Here is a 22,062-nt window from a genome sequence, read left to right on the forward strand (position 1 = left end):
GCGCCCTCACGGCAAAGCGCATGGCTCCTGATATGGTGCCCTGGGCCGACGGGGCCTGGGTTGGGCTCCTCGTGTTTGGGTGCCCAACAATGGTGGTGGACAGGGGCTTGTCGGCCCTGGACTTGGGAGCGAGGCAATAGGCGAAAGCCATGCCTGGATTCGTCGGACCGATGACGGTGGCGCATGTGGGCGTCCTCATTTTGATGGAGGCGTTTTTGTTGCCCTCTCGTGTCTGCGTCCAATATCTTCGGGGGAATACCTAGATCCGAGTCCTCTAGATCGGGGGATGTCGGCTTCGTGTCGTTATTCCCTGTTGAGGGCTTTGTTTGAAGTGGAGGTCGGCTAGCAGGTTTGTGGTTTGTGTTGGTGGTTATAAGAAATGTGCTGCGTTAAGGTCACAACGCCAACGCGATGACAAGCGATAGATAGTCCGGGTCGGTGAGCTATTGATCAGAGGCTGCAATATCGTTGGCGTGTGTGGTCGGTTGTTTGGTTGTTCTTATGGCTTCACGTTCCTATTTGCAGTGAGTGTGTCTCCCGTGGAAGTCGATAACGAAGTTGGGTTCGCTAGCTCAAGGAGGAGCGACGATGATGACGCTTGTGTTACTCGACAGTGTTTACTCTTGACAGTGTGTGTCGCAACATTGGTATGTGCTAGTTTAGCCAACCGTTGTTGTACTGGTTATCGTCCGATTTTCCAATAATTAACTGGGCAAACTGTCTTCTTCTTTATCAATGAAAATGACAACTCTTTTGCTTTGTTTCAAAAAAAATTATTCTTTTGTCGTGACCAAAATAATTGGTAAGATGCACCTTGTGGTCACAATTGAAATACACACTTAGCGAGGTTTCAATGAAATTGTGCAGTTTTAACAATGCCATTTAAAACTAAATAAAGTAATTATGTATGAGTATACAGGATCAAATGTTGAAGCACCAAAAGAGTAAATTTATGTCTCTATACATAAGAATATCAGAAAAAACCGAGATTAAACAAAATCGATGGTTTGTATGTGTATGATCATTGATCATCCATGTATTCTGATGTCACCATACATATACAGACGTAGGATGGCGACGCCGGCGGGATGGAATAAATACGATGATGCTGCGCCGATCGAGCCGAGCTAGCTGCTCTGGGGTGCGTCGCAGCTGGTTCGTTGAACCACGCGATCGGGTCCGTTCTTGCTGCCCGCCACTCCTGCGTGCTCGCGACGTGCCAAACCTGCGGTCCCGACCGCCGCCACGTACGACTGCTGTCTCGTGCCTGCCTGCCTGCCATCGCGCTCTGGACTGTACCTCGCCGGAGGCCGAACGTGCTGGGCTCTACGGCGGCTCCGCCGCTGCCTGCCGCCGGACGTTTGTTCAGATCGCGCCATCACTGATGAGGATTCGCCGGCGTCGTTTTCCTTTCGAACGGCTGCAGCAGGTGCGAGTGCTTGTGTCGCTGTCAGTCAGAGACGCTGACGTCTCAGGTAAAACCCGGCCGCCAGCGTACGTGCTTGCTCCATCAAGACCAAAAGAGTGATTGGTCGCGCTCGCGTGGATCGATCGTACCGTGCTGTTCTAGTATTGTTCTAGCAGTACTTTTTTCCGTCCGTTGTCTGGTCGGTCCAACTTTGATTTGCTGGATCCCGGAGAAGCTCAAAAATGTTAGCGATGATCGAAAATTGTCCAAAATAGATTCCCTAATGCCGGATAAAATTTCTAACTTGCTCCATACAGATCACCAAGAACGTCATTTACCAAACTTTTTTTTTTTGCGCAAAATCCCCCTGATAGAAGAAAGCGGTTGGCGGTGGGGAAGGTTCAACCCCCGTCGATGCCCTTCCGATGTGGTGTGTCACTTGACGGAGATTCTACTGCGCCCCTTTCCGACAAACTTCATGTGGTTCTCGAGTTGAGAAGCACCGGACGAAAGATGCGCCATCGTTGGCAGGTGTGCACGGGCTGGGAATGACGTGCGAGGACGCCTAGGTCGTCAATACCGATTACCGACCAATGTCAAATTAGGTTTTCTCCCGGATCTCACCAAACCCAAAGACATTGAAGCCTACTCGGCATATGCCCGCCGAGCACACAACTACAATCAAATGCCATATATACACCCGCCAGCAACAACCTCCGCAAATTGGACAAGCAACCATGATGGCACCTCACTCAGCCCGCCAGGTCCAGCGTGATTTCGAGGGGCTGTGTTTAGTATCTACATGAAGACAAAATTTAGCACCCCAAATGTTTTCGAGTTACCTTGTCCACGTTTTTTTGGGTACTGTAAGAGATTATGGGGCTTCTGGACTTCTGGTAGAGTTTCTCTTGTACGTCGTCGTAGGTGCCTTGGTCATTTTCGTCCGGCTACTGTTGACCATGCAGATATATGGCGCACAATGCTGACACAATTTTATAAAGTAAACTGAGATTACAGCATTTGTTTACACGAGCCATTCCGTGCACGACATCGAGTTTTTCCATACGCAGACACGGTCACGTGACCTCATACTAGAGAGTCCATAACAAATGCCGAAACAAGATCCAAGCCTGACAGCAGCTTTGGGGATCTTACAAGATTCCTGTGGTCTAAACAATGTCAGATACAGCTTACCGGAGGTCGACACTAGCTTGACATCAACATCTCTGGCTCTGCTCACACACAAGGATTCCAATCCCCCAAGGCCAGAAGATTTTTTTTTCTGAAAGCAGGGGCAAAAGATTTGCCCACCATTCATTAATTAAGAGGAGTGTCTTGACAAGACAAAGTATTGAAATCGAACCAAAGAAAAAAAACTAAGATATTATTCTTCGTTATTACAAAACTCAAACACTTCGCGCCAGCGATGAATCAAAGCTTTGCCTAGGATCTAGAGACCCCATGGCCTCACGGCGATGCCGCTGACCCCGCACAGCCTCCAACAGAGGACTTCAAGAGCGGACGAAATCGCTCATGGAAGGTGGGGGAGGGCAGCAAGATTTAGAGGCGGAAGCAGCGACGTTCTGTGTGTGTGTGGGTGGGAGGGGGGTTGAGGGTTTGACCCCGATTCCGCCCTCTGACACTGGTATATGTCGGCAGATGGGCCGGGACCGGCCTATTATGTGGGATCTGGTTTGGCATGTTTTTGGCTCAAATTCGGATGGCCGCCAAAATTATCCCGGTTTGGGTGCATATCTAGAATTTGCTAGAGTTACTCTGATACCCATGCATTGAAAAGTTCAGGTTGAATCATCAATATGATCAACAACATCTTTCAACAACAACAAAAAGTTGATCAATCTTTACTATGACACGAGCTACGTGGCTTACAAGCGATCAACTCATAAAACAAGGTAGTTTTCTCGCATTTGTAGTTGTAGGCGAGTGGAAAGATAATACGAAGAGTAAAGTCTGAAAAAAACCTTAAACTCATAGGCACTGTCTGAATCAAACCCCAAACTCCAATTCCCGGGAATCAGCACCCTCAACTTGCCGTTCCCGGTCTAATGTGACATTTGGCTCATTTCCAAACAACGGGATTAGTGATGTGGCCATGATCTTTCCAACTCTGTTAGACAGACATCTATGGTCCACATGTCGTATACAAATCTTTTCTACGGAGTATTATTATTAATCTCTTGTCCGCACCTCCTTTGTCTCTCGCCGGGTCGCCCACGCGTCGCCCTTGTCCCGAGCAGTGGCCGGGCACATCCAATCCCTAGCAGTAGCTGCGGCGGCGCCGCCGATGCACAACCTGGGCTTTGCTTGCCATCCCGAGCGGCCGCGGAGCTTCCTCCGGAGTTCCGGCAGCGACAACTCCATCATCAGCCCGCGCAACGGCAGTTGAGGCGGCGCCCCCGTCCCTCACAGCCTTGGTTCCGCCTCCCATCTCGAAAGGCGGCGGCCCTCCCACCCCGAGCAGTAGCAGCAGCGTTAACTGCGTCCCCTGTCCCACGCAGCGGCAGCTGGGACGCTGGCCCCGTCTAGCACGTACGGAGTACTTGATTTCGTCTCCCACCGAGGCAGCGGCGCGCCTAACGAACTGAATAAACAGGTAAAATTGACATGAAATCGAATAAAGGAAGCTAGATTGTGGCTGCTGGGTGGAAACAAGTAAAGATGTGAAGCCAGATTTTGAGGATAGGCAATTCGTATTGAAGATTTTTTGAGTATTTGAAGCAATCACATCTGGTCATGTGCGCAAGGAATTTTTGAGCGCCTTGGGGGTGTTGTAGTTTGGAAGGAAGAGGTGGTGCACGCAATTACCAATAGAGGAAGAGGTGGAGTAATTGGGGAAGGAAGAGCTTCGTGAGCAGGTGCAGGCGATGGTGCTACTGCGCTGCGGTGTAGAGGCCAGGGAAGGCATAGGAGGCGGAGCAGGACGGCGGGAAAGCCTCGAGTGCCACGGCCAACAGACCAAGCTCCAACCCCATCCTTATCACCTTCTCACACGCGAATGAAGCTCCTACCCCGCCATTGCCGCTTGTGACGTCGCTCTGTTGCCGCGGCGCCAGTAGCCGCCGCCTGCTCTTCCATCGCCATAGACGCGGACACGGAGCTCATCAGCAGGAGGCGTTGTTTCACTGCTGCTACTTCGGATCCTTCACCGACTTCGCCCGTCTCGGGACGGAGGTGGAGGAGCGGCTGCATACGACGGTTGTTTCTGTTCGTCTCTCGACGATGACAACACGGTATGCAGAGTAGCAAACGTCAACAATCCCAGTATTCATTATAGCCACGTCAGCGAACCCTGCCTTAAACGAGCATTAGTCAAGAAACGACCAGGATTAGTGAGTTGAGGGTGCTAATTTCCGGGAATTGGAGTTTGGGGTTTGATCCGGACACTCTCTACGAGTTCAAGGTTTTTTTCAGACTTTACTCTAATACGAATGTGATATTTGTAAGACGGATGCATGGACATGGATCAAATCAAATGCCGTGAGGAATGCATGCACGTACGAACTGACGAACTGCACGCCTCTGTTGAGTTGGGCAGGTCGGAATCGGATCCCCTGGCGTCTCCGGACCTGGCTGACCCGTCCCTGTCCGCTTTCACAGCAGCACGGGATGCCCGGCCGTCGTCGCGGTCGCGGATGGCGACGTGAGCGGCCGCCGCCCGCCGGCGTGTGTGCGCGGTGTGTCCGTTTCAGTTTTTCCTTCGAGGCGCGCGGAATCGGGAATCGGGATCGGATGCCATGGATCGAGTTGTTGCTCCACGCGCTCGCCGCCGCGCATGATCACGCCGCCCTCGCCGGCACGAGCGGGGCGTCACGCACCCCGACCCTTCTCGTGTCGCCGTGCGGCTCGACGCGCCGGCGTGCGTGCGTCGTCCAACCTCTCGAACGTGTTGTGGTGCTCGCCGGTTCGATCGTGCCCCCAGATGCCTCGTCAGTGTAGTGTACCGTGCGGATTCGTCGCTGTCGTTTTCGCGTCAGATCAGACGACGTCGCCGTCGGCGATGTTCAGGCGAAACCCGTGCGTGCGTACGTACGCACGTAGTACTCCAATTCTTTTCACGTCCGTTGATCTGGTCGGTCCAGTTACGGCGCATGATCGAATGAGCTGTCGTCACTCGTCGTTGCCCTTGGGGTTCTGAACCAACTGAATTCTTTTCACGTCCATTCATCCCGTATAAAATTCGTCCCCGTAATCCTAGCATCTCTCTTTTGTCAGCAGAGTGCAAAGTCTGAGGAGCCTAATACCTCAACAGGATCTCTGTCGCAGCTGTGGGCAGTTGCCTCTCCGTGCGTCCCAAATCCCCAATTCTACAGATAGATTGTTGAATTGTTTTTTCTTGGGAGGAGGATTGATGGAGGAAGTTAACGGGTGTGTCAGCTGTGTCCGGTGCCTAGTTTGTTAACGCCCTCTAGTTTTTTTCGTAAGCAAAGTAGGTTGATATTGACACATGATCTCATACTCGACACAGTGCCTCAGAATGTTCAGACAAGATCCAATCCAGACGTGGGGATCCTACGAGATTCTTGTCGGCAAAGAAAAGTACTGACTCTGTTTGAATAAAAAAGGCGCACAAGCACAAGTATTTCTAGATAAATTTTGACTGGAAGAAATTAGGCAACAAAATTTTGATTATATTCTATATAATCAATATCATTAGATCCGTATTAAAAAACACTTTATAATGATGCTAATTTTGTACCAACAATCTTTATATATTTGGATTAATTTTTGATCAAAGAAAAAACATGGAAAATGAAGGCGCCTTATTAATTCGAATTGAGGGACCATTTTTATTTAGTTCGCATTCTGGCTTTTTTCAAGGTCAAACTTCAAACTTTATCAAGTTTGACCTGAAATATAGGAAAAAATATCAACAACAATAATACCAAATGCATAAGATATGAAAATATAGCTTACGGCGATTTTAATACGATAAATTTTACATTGTGGATGCTGATACTTTTTCATAGATGTTTAATCAAACTTTATAAGATTTGAGTTTGAAAAAACCCAAAACGCAAATTAATTGTGAACGGAGGGAGTAGTGAGGTCAACTCCACATTCAGACCAACATGCATCTACGTTCAGAGCATTAACATGAATCTACATGCATTGAAATGTCCAATAATTTGGCATGTTTCTTCAGAATATGAGGAGGAAAATAAAATAATGTGAAATTTTATCAATGTCGCGTGAATATTACCACTGTTAAATCTAAAACATCCTTTTGTGGACGGAGACATTACAATTTTTTTTGGGAGAATACATCCAACGACTTCCACCAGGTAAAGATACTGAATTGTGTGTGGCTCATGACCAGGGTGGGTCCTTACTGGAACAGGGAACTCTTTCAGGGTGTGTTTGGTAGCCCGGGGCTGCTCAGAAATTCTCCTCCCAACCGAGATTTTGAGGCGATCCAGTGTTTGTTAGCCCGGCTCGTACCATCTCCACACTGCTGAGGGGATACGGAAAAGAGCCTACAGCCGGGACGAGGAGCGAAGCCCAGATCGAGCTTCGCAACTCATCCGGGATGAGCTAATCCCGCAAAACACTGTACCGCTGGCCCCGCGCCCCCCAGACCCCCACCCCGCACGCCATTCTTCCCCAAATCTCGTCTCCTCACGCTGCTGGCAACAGCCCCGCTCGTCACGCCGCCGCCAAGCACGCCCTCCCGCGCCGCCTCCATGGTCTCGCGCGCCGCCGCCGCGGCCTCGCGCTGCCAGCCACGCCCTCCCGCGCCGCCTCTATGGTCTGGCGCGCCGCCAGGGACTCGCGCTGCCGCCACGGGCCTCGCGCCGCCGCCACGCCCTCGCGCGCCGCCGCCGCGGTCTCGTGCCGCCGCCATGCCCTCACGTCAGCCACGGCCTCGTGCCGCCACCACGCCCTCGCGCCAGCCACGGCCTCCCGCGTCTCCACAGCGACCCGATTGCTCCAGGGATGATGAGATTTTTGTTTCAGGGACCCGATTGCTTTTATGTCTTGTATATAGGGACCCGATTGCTTTTTATTTTTGTATGGCCCAGCTCTACTCATACATCACCACCAAACAGCTTCTCTACTCAGCAACTCTCAACACACCCGGTCTGCCAAACGAAGCAAAAATCTGAACTCAGCATAGTTGAGGTGAGCATAGTTGAAGAGAGATGGAGAATCTGAGTAGCCCCGGGTTACCAAACACACCCTCAGTAATCGATCACCTGGTCCAGCTATCGCTACCAACAGATCTTAGAACCCTAACGTGACGATCATGGTTAGCAAGAGAATATTTCCGTACTAGAGTCATAACTCATAGGTAACTTCTGAAAGAAGAAGATAAACAAGGGAGAACACAATGAATTGTGTGTGGCTGATGGGCATGGCGGGTCATTACAGTGGGCTTTCGGTCATCTATCACTGTCACCGGCTCTGTGAGCTACTAATCCAAATATTAACGATCATGGCCAAATCAGAATGCAGTACAGTTATATACTCCCTTCGTTTCAAAAGAGTTGTTTCAATTTTATTTAAATTAAGTGTACATGGACACGTTTCATGGGACGGGGGGAATAGTCGATTATATTGAAAATAAAGTGCAGTGTGACCATCCAAACGTGACACCGTGATTAAGAATAGGATACTCAACCATGTGGTACACGTGGTGAGCAACTAAATAATTGTTAAACAAAAAAAAGAATAGGATACTCACGAGTATGGGTTCGTCTACTGATTGACCGCCTCAGCTTTGTGTGCTCAACTAGTCAAGTGCGTTTCTCTCTTTCTTCCTAGACAAGCTCACTGCATTTGGTCCTTCGGAGAGAACTGGAACAACCTTTTCTCTCTGCCGATGTAGATAACTAAGAGCATCTCTAGTCCTGTTCTTCAAAAAATGTCCGGTACGAATAATTTGGGGCATGTTTGGGATCGCGTCGGACAAAAAGAAACCACAAATCTATACAAAAAAGAGGCCCTTCTCAGCCGTGTCCCTCAAACAGCGTCCGGATGGATGCACTCTAATAGAGAGGACTACCCCATGTGGGAAAAAATAGGTGAGAGAAAGCGTGAGAAAAGAGTGACATGTGGGGATTAGGGCCTGCATGCATGCATGTGCACGCTGTTTTTGTGTCGCGCGTCCCGGTAGAGACTCTATACACAGAATCTCTAAGGGTTATTTAGCTTTGGGAGACACGATTGGACAATTTTTTTTTCCCATTTCTTGTCTGCGGGGACGCGATTGGAGGTGCTCTAAGGGTTTGTTCAGTTTCAGCTGATTTGAGGGGGAGTGAGGTGTATCAAGGTGGTTTAAATCCCTAGCAAGTCAAAATACAGCTTAATTCGCTCCAATCCACTCTAATCCACCTCACCTAGGGGATTAATCGAACAAGGCCAAATGGATATGACTGTTCTCCCTCACAATGTACATGATTAATGTATAAGATTTCTAAGTTTCAAATGGCTTCCATAGAAAATTTGGAGAAACACCCAAAACGTTTTCCACATGGGTTGATCGTTTGGTAGGATTGGATACAAACATGAAAGTTTTCGCAATGATTCTCTTGCACAATGTTTCTAGGAACTTTTCTGTTGACTCAAACCCGCCGGAAAGATCACTTTATTTTTCTGCCACACAGTCAAACAAGATTTTATGCTAATCCCAATCCTGTACTCCCTCTATCTCATAATATAAAAATTATTACAACCAATATGAGACAGAGCGTCGGGTGTTTGAATCCAAGTCTGCTTTTGCAGTTGTTGTTGTAGGACTAACCCGTGAGGATTTCAGTTTGTTTAATTAGCTAGGAGGGTTTAGTCCGTGTTTTCCCCCCTCTCTAGCAGCTTCCCTCTTCTGAAATGAAATCGGTAGAGTTCATACCTTCGCCTGTAAAAAAAACATGGAACAGAGCGAATAGAATTTAGATGGGCATGAATATGTTTTCCTATTTCGTGTTCTGGATCCTATTATGAATCAAAGAAGACATAAAGTAGGAGTCCACCTACATACCATTTTGGCATCATTTCAGCAGGTTTGGCTAGTTATTATTATTTTTTTGCGAATATAATTACCGTACTCACTCCGATCGAAATTAATTGACGCAGATTTAGGAAAAATGTTGCCTAAACTATCTAGATTCAGTGAATATCATCAAGTAATTTGGATCAGAGGGAGTATATTTTCTTTCTACAAGAATGCTATAGTTAGGTCAGTATGAGTGCTACTGTTGCCAAACTTTAAAATCTTGAAGCGGGCTTTTACAGTTGAGGTACATGTTGCAGAAAAGATATCTTGCTATCTTCAAACTAGCGACGAACTTAGTTAAATTTGCATAAAGTCTGGTGTGACAAATTGTAGCAAGATTTTTTTAAAACATGGAACACTCAACATTCGTATTTCATTCATACGCGGCTAAACCGTCGGTCAGTCAGACATGTTACAAAATTAGGGTAGCTCGTTGTTTGGAGAATATGGTCTCTCGGAGCAACACATGCTTGTTACAATATTGAGTAGCAAAGCCAACACTAGCCTCCATAAAACTCATACACATTGTAAACTTTAAGTAATGACGCCTAGGTCCATTTTGTGTTAGCAAAAGTAGCATTTTTAGCATAAGTGCATGGTTAGTTAGCGATCATGCAGGCTTTGGTCGAGAAACATGATTCGCTTCTATCATGTCATGTCCAACTGAAGAAGGGACAAACTATAACGGGCCCGTTTTGTTCAGCGAATAAGAGGCCCGTGTGTGCAGCTGACAAATGTGGTCTAGAAATGAGATGAGGAAATTGGGGACTCGGCCCATCAATCCCTTAGGGCACGTGCAATGGGGTGATGTCAGCCTTCCCTTAGAGATGACACGTCAGATTTTTGCTTAGTTGAAGGAAAGAAAATGAAAAGAGAGAAGACTGTCTTCTCTTAGCTAAGGGATCATCTCTTACAAAATAAGGGAAGACTATTTTCTCCATTGTATCACATATGTCTTCCCTTAGCAACAAATTTCCTACCAAAATTTAATTATTAATATTAATTGCTAGAGATGGCAGTAAGAGATAATGCGTTGTATGACTTATATCTAATGCCTTCTCTACCTGATGTGATGGGGTAAGGGAAGACATGCCTTCTCCACCATTGTACATGCCCTTATTGCAACCAAAGAGATCAAAACCAGATTCCTCTGAAAAAAAGTGATCAAACCAGTTCCATGCCGAGAAATCCTGGTCCGTTCGATCGCAATCTAACGGTCTCGACCCAACCCTCCCTCGAAGAGAGAATGGGGAGGAAACAGCCAAACAGGGCCGGCGAAAGGTAAAGGAATCCATGGCGCAGGGGAACACACCAAAACCCTAGTCGCCACTCCACCACCCGATCCGGCCCCGATTCCGATGGACTTCGCGGAGCTGGAGGCGGTGGAGGGCCTCCGGTGGCCGTGGCACTCGTGGCCGCCGACGCCGTCCGCCGCGGAGGCGCTGGTCGTGCCCACCGCGGTGCTCTGCGCGCCGCTCCACCCGACGGCGCCCGACCTGCTCCCGATCCTGCCCTACCCGCCCCTGCGCTGCGCCACCCGCTCCTGCGCCGCCGCCCTCAACCCCTTCTCCCGCGTCAACCACGCCGCCGCGCGCTGGTCCTGCTCCTTCTGCGGCGCCGCCGCCAACCCCTACCCGCGCCACCTCTCCCCCGACGCGATCCCCGCCGAGCTCTTCCCCACCCACTCCAGCGTCGAGTACACGCTGCCCCCGGACCCCGCCGAGGGGCCCAGCAGCCCGCCCGCGATCGTGTTCGTCATCGATGCCGCCACCCAAGGGGAGGAGCTCGCCGCGCTCAAGGCGGAGGTGCTCAGGGTTGTGCAGGGCTTGCCGGAGAGGGTCAGGGTGGCGCTTGTCACCTTCGCCGCCTCCGTGTGGGTCCACGATCTCGGCTTCGAGGGCTGCGCCAGGGTCGTCGTGCTCAACGGGGAGCGTGAGCTCGAGTCGGAAAAGGTTGGTGGATTCTCAATTCCTAATGTCATCCTACTATCCTACTACTAGGGTGTTGCGTAGTTAGATTTTGTATGCTAATTGTTGACGCAGTTCAGTGCTCCGACCGTGCAAGCTATCAAGTCAGTAGGAATCACATTTACTTCCGCCGACTCAGTTAGATTGTATTCTAATTACTTCCGCTGATTCAGTTAGATTGTATTCTAATTACTTCCGCTGATTCAGTTAGATTGTATGCTAATTACTTCAGTTCAGTTAGATTGTATGCTAATTATTGCTTAGTTAGATTGTATGGTGAAGCAGATCAGGTGCTCCGTGCAAGCAGTAAGTCAGTACTTACTAGGAGATTGCTAAAAAATAATGTAACATGTTATATGGTGAAAAGAAAACGGTTTCTGATTCTAAGTATTACACATCTTCATTTATAACCCCCCAGCCCTGTTTGGGGCGAGCTCACCCTGTTTGCTGAAAGACAAAGCTTCCCTAAACGGTCTACTTCTGAAACTGATTATGAAGGAGTTCAAGCGAATCTCTTGAAGAAATCGCAAGCCTGATGGGAATACCTTCGAGGGCAAGCCTCGCTTGTGGGGGCTTATGCATAAACCCCTCCTTCCCAAATGGGGCCATGTCTTTCCCTCTGTTTTCCAAGTGGAATGAATAATGTGCATTGTAAATTAAGGCCCAGTTTAGGGCTGCTGAACTGTGCTGTGTTGAAATTACTTCATAATCTGCCATGAAAATATTGCCACAATATCATGAATAAGCTAGCCAAACAAACGGTAAAGCACCTAGAAGCTGGTTAGAAAAGCTTTATTATCATAATCCACTGCAATGCCAATTGCAGCATAGATAAATCTCTAAATATTCTTCGTGATCTTGAAGTTCTACTCTGCAATTTTTGTGATACATGAGTCAAGCAGGGTGTGTGTTTTTGTGTTATAAGATAATTATTGTTGGAGTAGTACACCTTGCATATGCTCATGTACGTCAAACTACAGTGAGTATATGTTCCCTTCTTTGTACACAAGGATTGGAAATGTTTGATCTGGACAGCAAGAACTTTCAGTTTCTGATCATTGACTCACTGGAAATAATTTGAATTGTGAAAGATATAATCTGTTGAAAGTTTTAATATGTTCGGATATATAATTGATTACACATTTTTATTTTCAATTGGGTCAGTTACTGGTGCACCGCTAACGTCGTTCACCAATCTGTTGCGATAATTGCTTTTCTTTGCATAATTTGTCATTAATCTGTGTACCTCATAGGGCTTCTCTTATGTTTCAGATACAACAACTTCTAGGTGTTCGACATTCACGATACAGCAAGTTGTCTGCACTGAAGGACACTGAAGTGCAGAGATTTTTGTTACCTGTTTCTGAATGTGAATTTAGCATCACATCTGCAATAGAGGACCTGAGCTCTATGTCTGCTTGTCCACGTGGGCACCGCCCATTAAGAGCCACTGGTGCTGCTATTTCCACAGCTATTGCTCTTCTGGAAGGTTGCTGCTCGTCTAACACTGGTGGCCGGATTATAGTTTTTACATCTGGTCCCACGACAGTCGGTCCAGGACTTGTGGTGGAAACCGATCTTGGGAAAGCAATTCGTTCGCATCGTGACATTTTCAATGCCAATGTGCCTCTCATTGAAAAAGCCCAGGACTTCTATAAGAAAGTTGCCAAGAGATTAACAGATAATGCATTAGTTCTTGATCTGTTGGCTTGCTCTCTTGATCAGGTTGGGGCTGCAGAGCTGAGGTATCCAGTTGAAGTGTCTGGTGGCTTAATGGTGCTTGCAGAGTCATTTGAGTCTGAACAGTTCAAAAGCTGTTTAAGGCAAACCTTCAAGCGGGAGGGTACTGATTACCTTAACATGAACTTTAATGCAACGATTGAGATAGTGACATCAAGGGAGGTCAAGATTTGTGGTGCTCTTGGTCCCTGCATCTCCCTCCACAGAAAAAATAGCTCAGTTAGTGATAAAGAAATTGGTGAGGGTGGGACAAATTGTTGGAAAATGAGTACACTGAACAGCAAAACCTGTATTGCTTTCTTCTTCCGAGTTGATTGTAGCCATAGTACTGAGCGCAACAGTGAGCCCCCAACTGTCTTCTTTATTCAGTTTATGACAAGGTACCGACATGGTGATGGTAGCTATCGCCTAAGGGTAACAACTGTTGCGAGAAGATGGGCTGGACCTCGATCTCCTGAAATTGCTGAAGGGTTTGATCAGGAAGCTGCTGCAGCAGTTATGGCCAGGATTGCTGTTCACAGAGCAGAGACATACCATGTTAGAGATGTAATACGGTGGCTCGACAAGATGCTTATTCGCTTCACTGCTAAGTTTGGAAACTATGTCCCTGAAGATCCATCTACATTTCGGTTGTCAACTAATTTCTCTCTGTATCCGCAGTTCATGTACTACCTTCGAAGGTCACAGTTCATTGATGTTGTCAACAGCTCTCCTGATGAAACTGCTTTCTTCCGGTTGATGTTGAATAGGGAGGGAGTTGTGGGATCTCTAATCATGATCCAGCCAACTTTATTCCAGTACTCATTTGACGGACCACCCATTCCTGTGCTGCTAGATGTCAGCTCCATTTCTCCTGATGTCATTTTGCTATTTGATTCGTACTTCTATATAGTGATTCATTATGGCTCGAAGATTGCTCAGTGGAGGAAGCTTGGCTATCATAAAGACCCAAACCATGAAAACTTAAGGAAGCTGCTTGAAGCACCAGAAGTTGACGCAGAGGCACTATTGGCAGACCGATTTCCGGTGCCAAAACTCATAAAATGTGATCAGCATGGGAGCCAGGCCAGATTTTTACTAGCCCGGTTGAATCCATCTGTGACACAGAAGTCACAGCTTTCTGAAGGATCTGAAGTCATATTCACCGACGATATTTGTTTGCAAGTCTTCATTGATCACTTGCAGGAGTTGGCTGTTCAGGGCTAGCGACTCGTGGACCTAGCAATGTTTATGCTATCCCAGTTGGACCCATCTCAGATCCTGAAGATGCGGCTTTCTGATAGATTGAATGTCATATTCATGGGTGATGTTTACTTGCAAGTTTTATTGAGCACTTGCAGTAACTGGCTGTACAGGATGGATGAGTTCATGTGGATTGTTTAGATGTTATTTTCTGGCTGTGTGTTATCTTGAAAATATTGGCAAAGCTCTACTACCTGGAGGAATGAGATCTCCTTGATTTGTTGTACATTGGTCCAGCTCCAGTTTTGATGTAAGCCAGTTACCTTCTTATTTTGTATAGCCTGTGATGTTATCACACTTTATCATCCACGAATTTTGAGGTGCCTCTGGTTTCGTTTGGTGTGCAGTATAGCATTCTGTCTCTCCTGCTATAGTTATGCAATAGCAGTAGTACATAGTATTTTATGGAGAATTAAGTATTCAGATGCTATTTTATACATATAACACGTCCTCTTAGCAGATCCATTTCTGTTATGCAAACAGTGACATGTGGATGCCTTTGATCATCTTCACGTAGCATTCGCGTAATCTTTTTGATGATCTGATCGTACTGCTGTGTGATTCCAATGCAATGTACCACCTTGCAGACCAATCATGATTAGGCATCTTGTTTTTATATATTAGAAACATTTCTTTGCCATAAATAAATGCATCCTGAATATATAATGTTTTAATTTGCTTATGCAATGTACTTAGCTTTGGTATCACCATACTCTGGCAGAGCAAGGAAGCTTCTTGCTATGATCATACCCATCATCCCTCAAGACCCAACCTTCTCAATAACTCAATGACAGATAGGCTAGGTTATAGTAATGGATTCCCCATCACCAAGCACATGGCTTGTTCCCCCCACTTGATCACACAGAGAGTACAAAAATATTGTGCTTATAATTAACAAACAAGTTAACTTACATGATACCATAATAATAATAGTCTCATTGATGCCCTTTACTTAACAATTACACATACTTAATCAACAACATTGGAATAAAATCACCAAGTAGATTCTTTGACACATGGTAGGGAACATCACATAACACCAATCCAGCTACACACAGATAGATAATTGCTTCTGGTCCATCAACAAATTAAACATGGCAACTCTCCCTTCTTTTAATCCAACTATTAATTAAAACATCATATATCTAAAACCATAGCACACTGCAAGAACACCATTCTTATGGCATCATACTCTTCCTCTTATTACTGCCCCATCTTTAGCTCTTGGTCTTGTACTTGTCCTTGGCCCTTGGTGCTGAAACAAAGAAATCTCATAGGGGTTAGAATTAAGATATAAATCTTGAGTTGGAAGAGAATTTTAGCTGAAGACACTGACCAAGACCGATGGCTTCGGAACTCTTCATGATCCTCAAGCGTTTGCATGAAGCCACAAACATCCTGCAGGGTATTTGATCAGCCGACGAAAGAAACTGAACTTTGGACCTCGCTTAATTGCATTCTAATCATGAGGTCTTAAATACGGGAGTAGATAAGGGGGCGCAAGAATGAAGTAACATACTCCCACGGGACATCTCCAACAAGCATCCAGTCGCCATCCTTGTCTTCGTAAGTAGTAACAACATCTGAACCATTCACTGCCTCAACCATCTTCCCCTCATTCCCTGTAAAAAATAGTTGATAATTGTGGCCCTTGTTAAGTCAAAGTAAGTTCCATTTGTACAGTTGAGGCAAAATGGTTAAGTTAAGTTGATAATCTGCTGCAGGTTCTGAGGCCGACGGATTTACCAGTTGCAGTGAAGGTGCTGAACATCTTCTGCAGAGCAATGGAGAGGTCCTTGTAGGTGTTGTACATCTTCAGATCCACCTTGCGCAGGTAGGGCGCACCGTCCATGCTCACCTTCACAAAGGCAGAGCCGTTGCCACCAGCAGTAGCAGCAGCAGCAACAGGCTGCTGCTTCTCGGTTTCCTCTTCCTTCTTGATCTTCACAGACTGCATGGTCATGGCGTTCCTGCGGTAGGATCGGACTGGTGGCCAACCCACAGCTTGTGCCCTGGTGGATACATAAGATGCAAAATTAGCTACGCATTTACACTTGCTGTTTCCACAAATTAGTTATGATAAGCTCTTAGTCTAGACTACTTGTGCTGTAAAAACAAAATAAGATTCTTTAATTAATATTGTAGCTGGAAGTTCCATCTATCTCGATCATGCATGTTACTATATTCTTCCTGACAGGGAGCCAGCTCTGGTTAACTAATGTGTATGCCTGTGGCAACTTTATGGTAGTACTACCATTATGGTGTGTAATGAAAACGGCATCAACTTTAGTTAGCGCCAATGAATCATGATCGGCATGATTATCTACAGAAATAGTGCTCTCATCTCACTGATCAGAATAATATTTCTTCGTTTCCACAACAGAAAACGATACACAATAACCCCTTGCTTTTCCAGTGGAATCTACCAAAAGATGAAGAGAGAATATACATCATATTAGTTTTCTCTGACATCTACCGGCTGCCGCGCAAAGGAGGCATCAAGTGTGAATATGTTATGGTTTAAAAAGGTGATAATAATTCGCCTGGGCGCTTTAGAGGCGACAGAGAACATAGACGATGGTGTCGCCTTGTGCGCTTTCTGCCATGGGATCTCTTTTCCGGATATTTTGCCCTACTTTAAGTGTTTGCCCATTTGCATGTCATGTTTATTCAGCATGCTATAAATATAGAATGAATCCAAACTCGAGAAAATTTATCAGAAAGGGAAAAATGAAAAGCCTGCACATGCTGACATGCCCAAACTCTGCATACGCCTAATTTTTCCTATATGGATGGATCTTTTGCTATACATATCTACCAAGATGAAAGAGAAAGAGATAATCAGAAGCATCTAGGAAATTCAGACATCCTAATCCTTAAGTCGAGAACTAAGAAAACATCCGACTAAATTATCACTAACGAAATGATTTGTGTTACCACATAACAATATAGCATAGATATGTATGTATGCAGACATACTTGGGAGCAGGTGGCTTCTCGGGGTCGCTCTTGGCCTTCTCGGCGGCCTGTTCCGGCTTGCCGGCGGCGTCTTCCTTCATGCTGCCGCCGGTGGGGAGCGTCAGCTTCAAGTCAATGGTGTCCTCATAGCCCCTCTTCGTGGTCTTGGCCGCCTCGGCGCCGCCTCCCGGCAGCCCGAGCCGGAGCTCCGTTCCGACGTCGACGTCGGCGCCAGCCATCGGCTCCTGTAGAGCAGCTGGTTGGCTAGCTAGCCTGTACTTGCTGCCGTTGAGTCTCCAACCTTGGACACCTCCACGCTAGCTACTTGAGCTGCTTGCTGATCTCTTGGTTTCTTTCTCCCTTTATGTGTGTATGCTAGATGTCTTGTGGTGATTAGGAGGTGGAAGAGAGAGGAACCAAGAGCAGGGTAGGGGTGTGTATATATAGAGGGAAGAGAGAAAAGAGAGAGGAGAGATAAGGTGGTAAAATGCTCTGCTGGTAGTGAGAGAAATATGTGGGGTTAGAACAGCAGTTAGTTAGAGCATGAGTGAGGCCACTTGGAGATTGGGAGCCAATAATTTTTGTTCCCATGTTTCCCCTGTCTGGATTGTCTGCTCAAGGACTGTTGAAAGCATAGGTGTTGCCGTGCTTCCAGCGTGGAGGTTTAGCAAGATGGATCTACTAGTAGTATATATAAAAATGTCAACAGGGTGGACAGGCTTGGACTAACAAAAGTGGTTTATTAGTTAAATTAGTGGGGAGAATACAAAGTTCCATTAGAATCTCCAACTAAGATGAGCTGCAGCATGCTGGTAACTTGGTATCCAACGTCACATTAGCTCTTGTGTTGTAGACCCGCTCGTGAGATTTAATGATGATTTATGTTTTTATGTGCGAAATTAGTTGATAGCAATAATTGCACAAACTCATATCTCATGATATGAGTTTGGAGTTGTCACACACACACTGTCGCTTCTCTGCCATTTGATTATCTGCTGACATTGTTTTGAAATATACCATTGTACAGGGTGGACAGGCGGCTTGGACTAACAAAAGATACTGCAAATTAATTACTAAAAACACAAGTATTATGACCACTTTGTACAACATTTTGCAGTATCTTTTCCACTTTGTGCCTTACTTGTGAGGAATCTGATTGGTGATGTTGCTATGATTTCTTGACAGATTGCTGCTGCACCTCCTTTTGAGCGCCTCCGTTACCACCGTTCTCCGAAAGATCACGCGCTTTAGGTGGACATACATGTGCACTGCGGTCTTCAGGTCGCTAGCAGCGCTTTTAGTTGACATAGCTTGAGTCACTTGGTAGCTAATTGGTTTAAGATAACTTGTACGCTATCCTGGCAGAAATACGTGTTCGTTGGGTGTCCAGTCAGTAGCGGCGCCAGCCTGACGAGCATGGCTCACTGCTCAGAAAATACTCTCAAATAGGGTACAAAGTGGAGAAAACAATGCTAAAAGGGGTACAAAGTGGAAGAAACAATGCTAAATAAGGTACAAAGTGGAAGAAACAATGCTAAATGGGGTACAAAGTGGTCATTTTTTTACCACAGGACATGCATAGTCAACCATATGATCTGATTTAATACAGCTAGAAATTAAGTGTTGGAAAAGTCCACGGATCTATTAATAATCATTAATAGTAGTACCAAAACTTTTCAAAGTAATAGAAATTGCAAATAGATCCTTCTATCACCAACCCAACGACTACGAACATTGTATGTAGAGCTTGTTATACTAGACACGCGGGCATTCGATGTGCTAAGGCATCATAATATCAACGCAGAGCAACAACCATTGCCAATGACGATAAATGTAGATCAAAAGAGGCAGACATGCAACCATACACACGAACATGAGCACCTACTGTGTTGATGACCTTATTCTGATTTCAAGATGTTGCCGCCGCCTCACCATCAAGAAACGAAGGCACCGGAACTGACTTAAAAAATAAACGAGGACCTTCTCGCTGGCGAGGGGTCGTGGTCCGCCGCACGTTCAAGCCGTTAAGGACGCCGTTGGTAGGACGGGTCGGCGACGTCGCCGACAAGGTAGACAAACTCTTGAGATTTGCTTGGGCTCCATCGTCATCTCTCCTTGTTGGGATGTACGTAACGGTTCAACTAAGCTTGAATGTGCGGAAAGTTCCCCTTTTCATCTTCTTCTTCATCGTACATAAAGGTTAGGTATGTAGTACTTGTGAGAAGATAATTGTCGAAAACAGGGAGTGTCCGGATAGCCAAAATGATTTCGGCAAGTATGAAACTATATGGCAATTAACAAGGCGGCTGAGTGAAAGGCATTGTTGGCAATATGAACCATTTTCGTCTATGGCTAAGAAAAAGGCGCGGATCTAGGGTTTCATGCTAGGTGTCGTCGGCCAAGAATCGATGGGTCCCTCTCTCCTGTGTTTGCCACTCCGGTGGCCGGAGGAGGTGGGGACCTCGAAATTGCGCTAGACGCCGTGGTAAAAATCTTATAGTTAAGATTTGATGTCCTTATTGTTGCGCGGGAAAAAGAAGAATACATCCTTGCTCACCTCATCCGTGGCGATCTCTCTGGGCGGCGTTGAGTACGTAGACCTTGGGCTCGTGTTAAAATAGATCAGCGCACCGACATGCTAGTAACTGCAGTACACGAGCTGTTTCTCTGCAGTTTTGTGACTCGTGCGCAGCAACAAATGAACCACGGGGTAGTACGCTTATGCAGGGTTGGCAGGATGCAGAAAATCCACGGGCCACGGCCAGCTTGTGAGTGTTGCCGGTGCCGGTGCACGGAACGGACCACCGGGAGCCGCAGCGAGCCGTGCCCGTCCGACACGTGTCTCGGCATGCGCTGGACAGCGCCGGTTTTGCCGGCGCTTTGCCCCTGCCCCGCATGACGCGCCTCCTGACGTCACCGTTCTCCGGCGAGCCCGAGCCCGAGAGGACGAAACCGTTTTTCACCGCCGGTCCCACGGCTCCAGATCCAACGGGCTATCTGGGCCCACCCCGCGGCAGGATACCCTTGCCCCATCCGGCCCCATGCGACAGGCGACGAACTGAACCGCCATGAATTTCCTGCAACTTTTTGTTGCCTGGATTTTTAAACCCTAGCGGCGGTGAAAACCGGGCCGCGATCCGTGACCCCGGCGAGCAGCGCGGCGAGGGAGGGAGCTGTTTGGACTGGGAATCGCCGGAGCTCCCGGCGGCGGGCCCCGCGTGCCGGGAGGGGTGGGAGCAGGTCAACTCCGGTGTCGGCCGCGTGCATGTGGGGGCTTCTGAAACTGTGAACGGATTCTCGGCTCCACGCGACCACGCCCGTGTAGTATATACGGTTCCTGTACTGAATTTCGGGTTAGCTTGACAGCGCAGGAATTCTTGGCTTCCAATCATTCCTCCGGCCACCAATTAGGGCTCACTGACGAAAGTAGCTCGGGTTAGTTAAACATCGGCCGCCATACATGGCGAAACAAGCTATGGTTTGCTAGAGTAAGACAGCAGCACTGTGCAACGTACAGAGAGAGTAGCGGCGTCAGAATATATACCCGTGGTGTCAAGATCTAATTACATGCAGGAACAAGATGTTATTAGCTTATTAACGAATTTTCAAGTTAGTTTGATATCCAAGATCAGCATCATGTAAATACTAGCAAGCCTGACCACATGCATAAGGCGGAGCATACCTGATCACCTCCGATCTCAACCGGAGGGGTATCGAAGGCTTTGCTCTCCCAAACGGCGTGCACGTAGTCGTCGTGATGCGAAAACTAGAAATTAAGCAGAGCAGCACAAGGAAAACTAGGCGAGATAGAGAGACACTGAAATGAGAACTACTACCTCCGTTTCGAGAAATAAGACACTCCTCGTTTTACGAACTTTTTGTTTAATCAAAAATTACTTCAAATAGATAAATTAGTATCATTAAAAAGTATTTTTCAATACGAATCCAACGAAATACATATACTCTCTCGGTCCATATTAATTGATTCTAATGTGGATGTATCTAGACACATTTTAGTTCTAGATACATCCATATTGAAGTCAATTAATATGAATCGGAGGGAGTAATATAATCAAGATTTTGTTGCTCAAATTTTATGGTCAAAATTCGTCTTGGAATACGCGTGCATCTTATTCCTTGAAACTGAGGTAGTAGATATTAGACCTATTTTTATCTTTTTTGCGGCCGATCATAGTCTTCCACAAAATTAGTTATAAACACAAACTCGACTCATGTGCGTGAACCTCTTCTCTTCTCCCTCACTTAGTAGAGCTGTCTTAGCGCATCTCCAACGGTCCGACGCAAATCTGATGCCAAAATCGACCGATCGCTTCCGTTTACGTTGGCCCGTGGATACGAAAATAGTTGTTTCGACCGCGTGTCCGTTTGCGTCCGGGGTTATACCCGGTGGACCGACGCATTTTTCTTTTTCATTAAACATAGATAGAAACATTATACAAACTACTACATAGTTTGGAACATGGTTTAAACATTGCAAAATGACGAAACCTAACCGAGTGCGAGTTTGGCCCTTGCCTTGTTCGGCTGCGAAGAAAGAACACTCTCACACACCGAGTAACCCAAACTACAAAATCCAGCTGACGGCTGATGTGTCCGATCTTCTTCGCATCTGCAGAAGAACATCCAAAAACCTGCACTAATGGCTTCAATGCACGTGGTCATCTTCGCTGCAAAGAAAGAACACTCTAACGATGCTAGGCGTCGGTGTCGTCGCC

The 22,062-nt window shown here is 46.8% G+C and overlaps 2 protein-coding genes across 3 annotated transcripts; one reads left to right on the plus strand and one right to left on the minus strand.

Moving 5' to 3' along the window:
* Positions 1 to 10,777: 10,777 nt before the first annotated feature.
* Positions 10,778 to 16,657, plus strand: LOC124704281 (protein transport protein sec23-1-like). 2 transcript variants are annotated; one of them, XR_007003530.1, is made up of 3 exons: positions 10,778 to 11,371; positions 12,659 to 14,618; positions 16,093 to 16,657. XR_007003530.1 is itself a non-coding variant. In XM_047236524.1 (2 exons), exons 1-2 carry the CDS (start codon positions 10,778 to 10,780, stop codon positions 14,330 to 14,332), a joined length of 2,268 nt encoding a protein of 755 aa, XP_047092480.1. In that variant the 3' UTR covers positions 14,333 to 14,638. The 2 variants fall into 2 exon arrangements, 1 of the variants encoding a protein (XP_047092480.1); XM_047236524.1 differs by lacking the exon at positions 16,093 to 16,657 and having other exon boundaries at positions 12,659 to 14,638.
* LOC124704282 (auxin-responsive protein IAA13-like) lies at positions 15,238 to 17,808 on the minus strand. The gene is made up of 5 exons (XM_047236525.1): positions 17,348 to 17,808; positions 16,115 to 16,380; positions 15,888 to 15,990; positions 15,705 to 15,766; positions 15,238 to 15,623 (listed from the first exon to the last, which is right to left on the minus strand). Exons 1-5 carry the CDS (start codon positions 17,563 to 17,565, stop codon positions 15,586 to 15,588), a joined length of 687 nt encoding a protein of 228 aa, XP_047092481.1. The 5' UTR covers positions 17,566 to 17,808; the 3' UTR covers positions 15,238 to 15,585.
* Between the last annotated feature and the right edge of the window lie 4,254 nt (positions 17,809 to 22,062).

The sequence above is a fragment of the Lolium rigidum genome, chromosome 3 (assembly GCF_022539505.1).
Source record: "Lolium rigidum isolate FL_2022 chromosome 3, APGP_CSIRO_Lrig_0.1, whole genome shotgun sequence".
Taxonomy (NCBI): Eukaryota; Viridiplantae; Streptophyta; class Magnoliopsida; order Poales; family Poaceae; genus Lolium; species Lolium rigidum.

What these genes read in the sequence shown, in the direction of transcription:
- LOC124704281 (XM_047236524.1), top strand. Translation starts at nt 10,778, where the DNA reads ATGGACTTCGCGGAGCTGGAGGCGGTGGAGGGCCTCCGGTGGCCGTGG. An exon ending in GTGAGCTCGAGTCGGAAAAG is followed by an intron (nt 11,372 to 12,658) that starts GTTGGTGGATTC and finishes CTTATGTTTCAG; the next exon opens with ATACAACAACTTCTAGGTGT.
- LOC124704282 (XM_047236525.1), bottom strand. Translation starts at nt 17,565, where the DNA reads ATGGCTGGCGCCGACGTCGACGTCGGAACGGAGCTCCGGCTCGGGCTG. An exon ending in GTTGGAGATGTCCCGTGGGA is followed by an intron (nt 15,767 to 15,887) that starts GTATGTTACTTC and finishes AATACCCTGCAG; the next exon opens with GATGTTTGTGGCTTCATGCA. An exon ending in TTCCGAAGCCATCGGTCTTG is followed by an intron (nt 15,624 to 15,704) that starts GTCAGTGTCTTC and finishes TCTTTGTTTCAG; the next exon opens with CACCAAGGGCCAAGGACAAG.